The sequence below is a fragment of the Plasmopara halstedii genome, assembly GCF_900000015.1.
Source record: "Plasmopara halstedii genome assembly, contig: Scaffold_322, whole genome shotgun sequence".
NCBI classification, from domain to species: domain Eukaryota; phylum Oomycota; class Peronosporomycetes; order Peronosporales; family Peronosporaceae; genus Plasmopara; species Plasmopara halstedii.
Window position 1 is genome coordinate 1,258,234 of NW_020187243.1, and position 3,096 is coordinate 1,261,329.

The 3,096-nt window shown below is 43.7% G+C and overlaps 1 protein-coding gene across 1 annotated transcript; it reads right to left on the reverse strand.

Annotated features, from left to right (window-relative positions):
* Positions 1-2,153: 2,153 nt before the first annotated feature.
* Positions 2,154-2,800, reverse strand: PHALS_08395 (Uncharacterized conserved protein; the record flags this gene model as incomplete). Its single annotated transcript, XM_024723736.1, has 2 exons — positions 2,154-2,284; positions 2,353-2,800. 2 exons carry the CDS (start codon positions 2,798-2,800, stop codon positions 2,154-2,156), a joined length of 579 nt encoding a protein of 192 aa, XP_024574683.1.
* Positions 2,801-3,096: the final 296 nt, after the last annotated feature.

Here is a 3,096-nt window from a genome sequence, read left to right on the forward strand (position 1 = left end):
TCTGTATATGGGGCTGAGATCGTCATCTGTAAGTTGGTATAATCAGTCATTGGTGTGGCTACACCGTAACAAGAAGCCCAATATGTTCAGTAGTTATGCATATTAATTAGGTTGTACTATATAATTAGAAAAACCTAATGTTTCGGCTCTGCCGCAAATAAAACAATTAAATTCAGTTTCAATTTTGAACGAAAGAGCGTCTTTGCCTTAGTTGAGATTTTGGGGCACTCTTGGAGGTAGCGAATTGCAATCCGCTACACTCGTACTGGTTCTTGTAAAGAACGTTAGGTCGGTGATCTCAGCTTAGCTTCCTCTAAGCAAGAGCTACGGCAGCCCCGCTGCAGTCATCCTTCCAGGATGTTTACGTTATTGAAAATCCTTGCATAACATCAAGTGGGAATGTAGAGCAGCTACCCGTTAGGGCCTTACAAATGTCCTTTAGCCTTTATTGGAGAAGAATTCCGACGTGGTGACAAGTGACTCGCTACGCCTGTGTTTCTCGGATCAGGGGGTACGTCGTTAACCGGTTTGGTAAGACTCTTCGTCAGCCCCGATTGTCGATGCCAAGAATCTAGCGACAAGTAGTAATTTTTGCATGCTTATCCGCGCAAAAATTGTGATCTCAACTGGAATTGTTGATTTAGCTGTGCTTAGTGCTTCTTACCTGGTTTATGGCTATTCATAAAAGAGAATGACGTAACTCTGGCCGCATTTATTGCTTTCGGCGGGGTGGTTGGCTATGCCCAAGTCACAAGGACTTAATTTACCAGCGACGCCCAATAGACTGATGACGCAAGCCACAGTTCCTTATGCTCAAATACATGTCAGTGATTTATTTCTATAGCCGTGCCGGATATAAGGTTCGGATGTAAGGAGCCATATTATTCTCTTGAGCACTGCTCGAGTGTGCGTCAATGACGTCGCACTGCTCCTTGGATAGGGGCCATTGGCGTGTTATGCAGAATTTAATTCCTGGTACCAGGTCGATCTCATGACGGACGGCTCGGTCCGTAGGTGGGACCGAAGGCGGGTCTTATGAGACGGCGGTGCAGAACAAAATGATCATATGCATTGATTGTACGCAAAATAATGCTGTACATGCTTCAAATAGCGTAACCTCATATAAATGAAAAATTCGAATAGCCTACTGTTTAATTCATACTACCACTGGGTGACTCCAAACGTCATTTGGGAAGAGTTGTCGATATGATTCGCCTTGCTAATACCAGCCTGGCCATACTTTGAAGAAAATCGATAATTATATTTCGAAGGGGTTAAGCGTCATGCTTTCAGCTCGCGACGCGATTAGTGATAGCCAAATTCTGCCATGACAACATGCAGATACGTGATTGTACTGGGTGATAAAACTCATTGAGCGCTATTCGTCTATATATGCAGTGTCTATAGTCGATAAGGCGAAGCTGTGACCTCGTCACATCGGTCCGTTTACGGTCACAGCTAAAAGAGGGATGAGCTACATTCTTGATGTTCTGAAGAGAACGCGAACACTTTCTGTAACTTTTGCGATCTCGTTAAGTCATACTACGATCCTGCTGTGTTATTAGTACATGGAGCGCTTGAGTGCAAAGAATTATCTATCCTTTGTAGCTGAGTTACTCTCTGCTCCATACTGTTTTGAGCCGTTTCGTGCACCTCTTTTCAGTTTAAGCCACGCGTCAGGGGTCATGGAGAGAGTTGAGATTCAGCCAAAACTGAAGCATCATAGTCACCCGAGGGAAGGTTGCCTCCGCCGGCATTGCTCGATAACCAATGGGTGGTCCATTCCATGTGGATCGGATAGTGGACCGGCGGGGTCACTAAGCCGCAAATAGTATCTAGTGAAGATGAAGGATGAATACCCATGATCCGAAATCAATGGAAGTTTGAGGTAAGAATATCCAAAGTAGGAACAATTCTGACCTTGGAAACTGAACGTTAAAAGTAGAAACGCTTGAAAAATATTGGCACAATGACGAAATACTCAGTTCACTTTGTCACCCATTTATAAATCTAAACGGGTCTATCGCAAGAGTAGGAGATCTAGTGGCTTTAAAATTGACTCCAAAAAGTACAAATTTAAAAAAGAGGTGGCAAACTAAAACATTCAATTTGTTACTCATTCAAATTTCAACAAGTCTATCATTCAAAGTTCATTATCGATTCGCTATTTCCAAATTCGAGCATTTTCGTGGCAAGACAAACAGTTCTTGACGCTCGTCCGGATCGCTAAGCGGAAGGTTATATGTCAACGATATGATCTCTAAAGAGGGCAGACGTAAATAGCCTATGTTGACAAAAATGCGATAACAGTTAAAGGTAAAGTAAATTTTTAACATGAAGCAAATGTCTTACCCGTCTTCAAAGGTACTAATACCAACCGAAATACTTGCTCATCGAAAGGAAGCAAGTCCTCCGTGGTGTTTGTTCGGCCGGAAATAAAGAAAGCTTCGTTTGCGTCTACGGGCTTAATCCGTAGACTATGAGAAACTGCTTCATTATTCCTTACTCGGATATCCATATGAAGAACGACTCCTTTGACACCAATGGGTGGAGTTTCCACATTAAACGACAACGGAGCATCCAAGAACGATACCATCGGAAGATCCAGCCACGTACTCACAGCGTTTTGAATGCCTTCAGGTGCACTTGTTATCGTCGGTGATTGGCGTCTCCACAGCACTTTCACACGACCTATACTAATGAGATTCGACGCTGATTTCGGGACGAACCGCAAGCAGAAACATTGTGTATCTCCGACGCCAAAGGTCGCACAAACATCGTCTTTGCTAGAAGAAACCATACCAAAGCCCGATACAACTAAGTCTTTAACCACATTTATTTCACGCGGTTCAAATTCAAGTGCCAACACATGTAACAACTCGCTTGATGTGCATGTGATGCTGCCTTGAAAGCTTACTGAATTGCCCACGCAGCTGTACGTCCCCTTCGAAGTTTGAGAGGCTCCAGACACGCCACTTCCACTGAGAAAATCATGGACCAACCCTCCCTGAATCTCAAATGGATCATGGCAAATGAAGTCGAATCGCTTATCAACACTTACAGCCACACCTGCCTTCGTCGTGTAAGCAACAGACA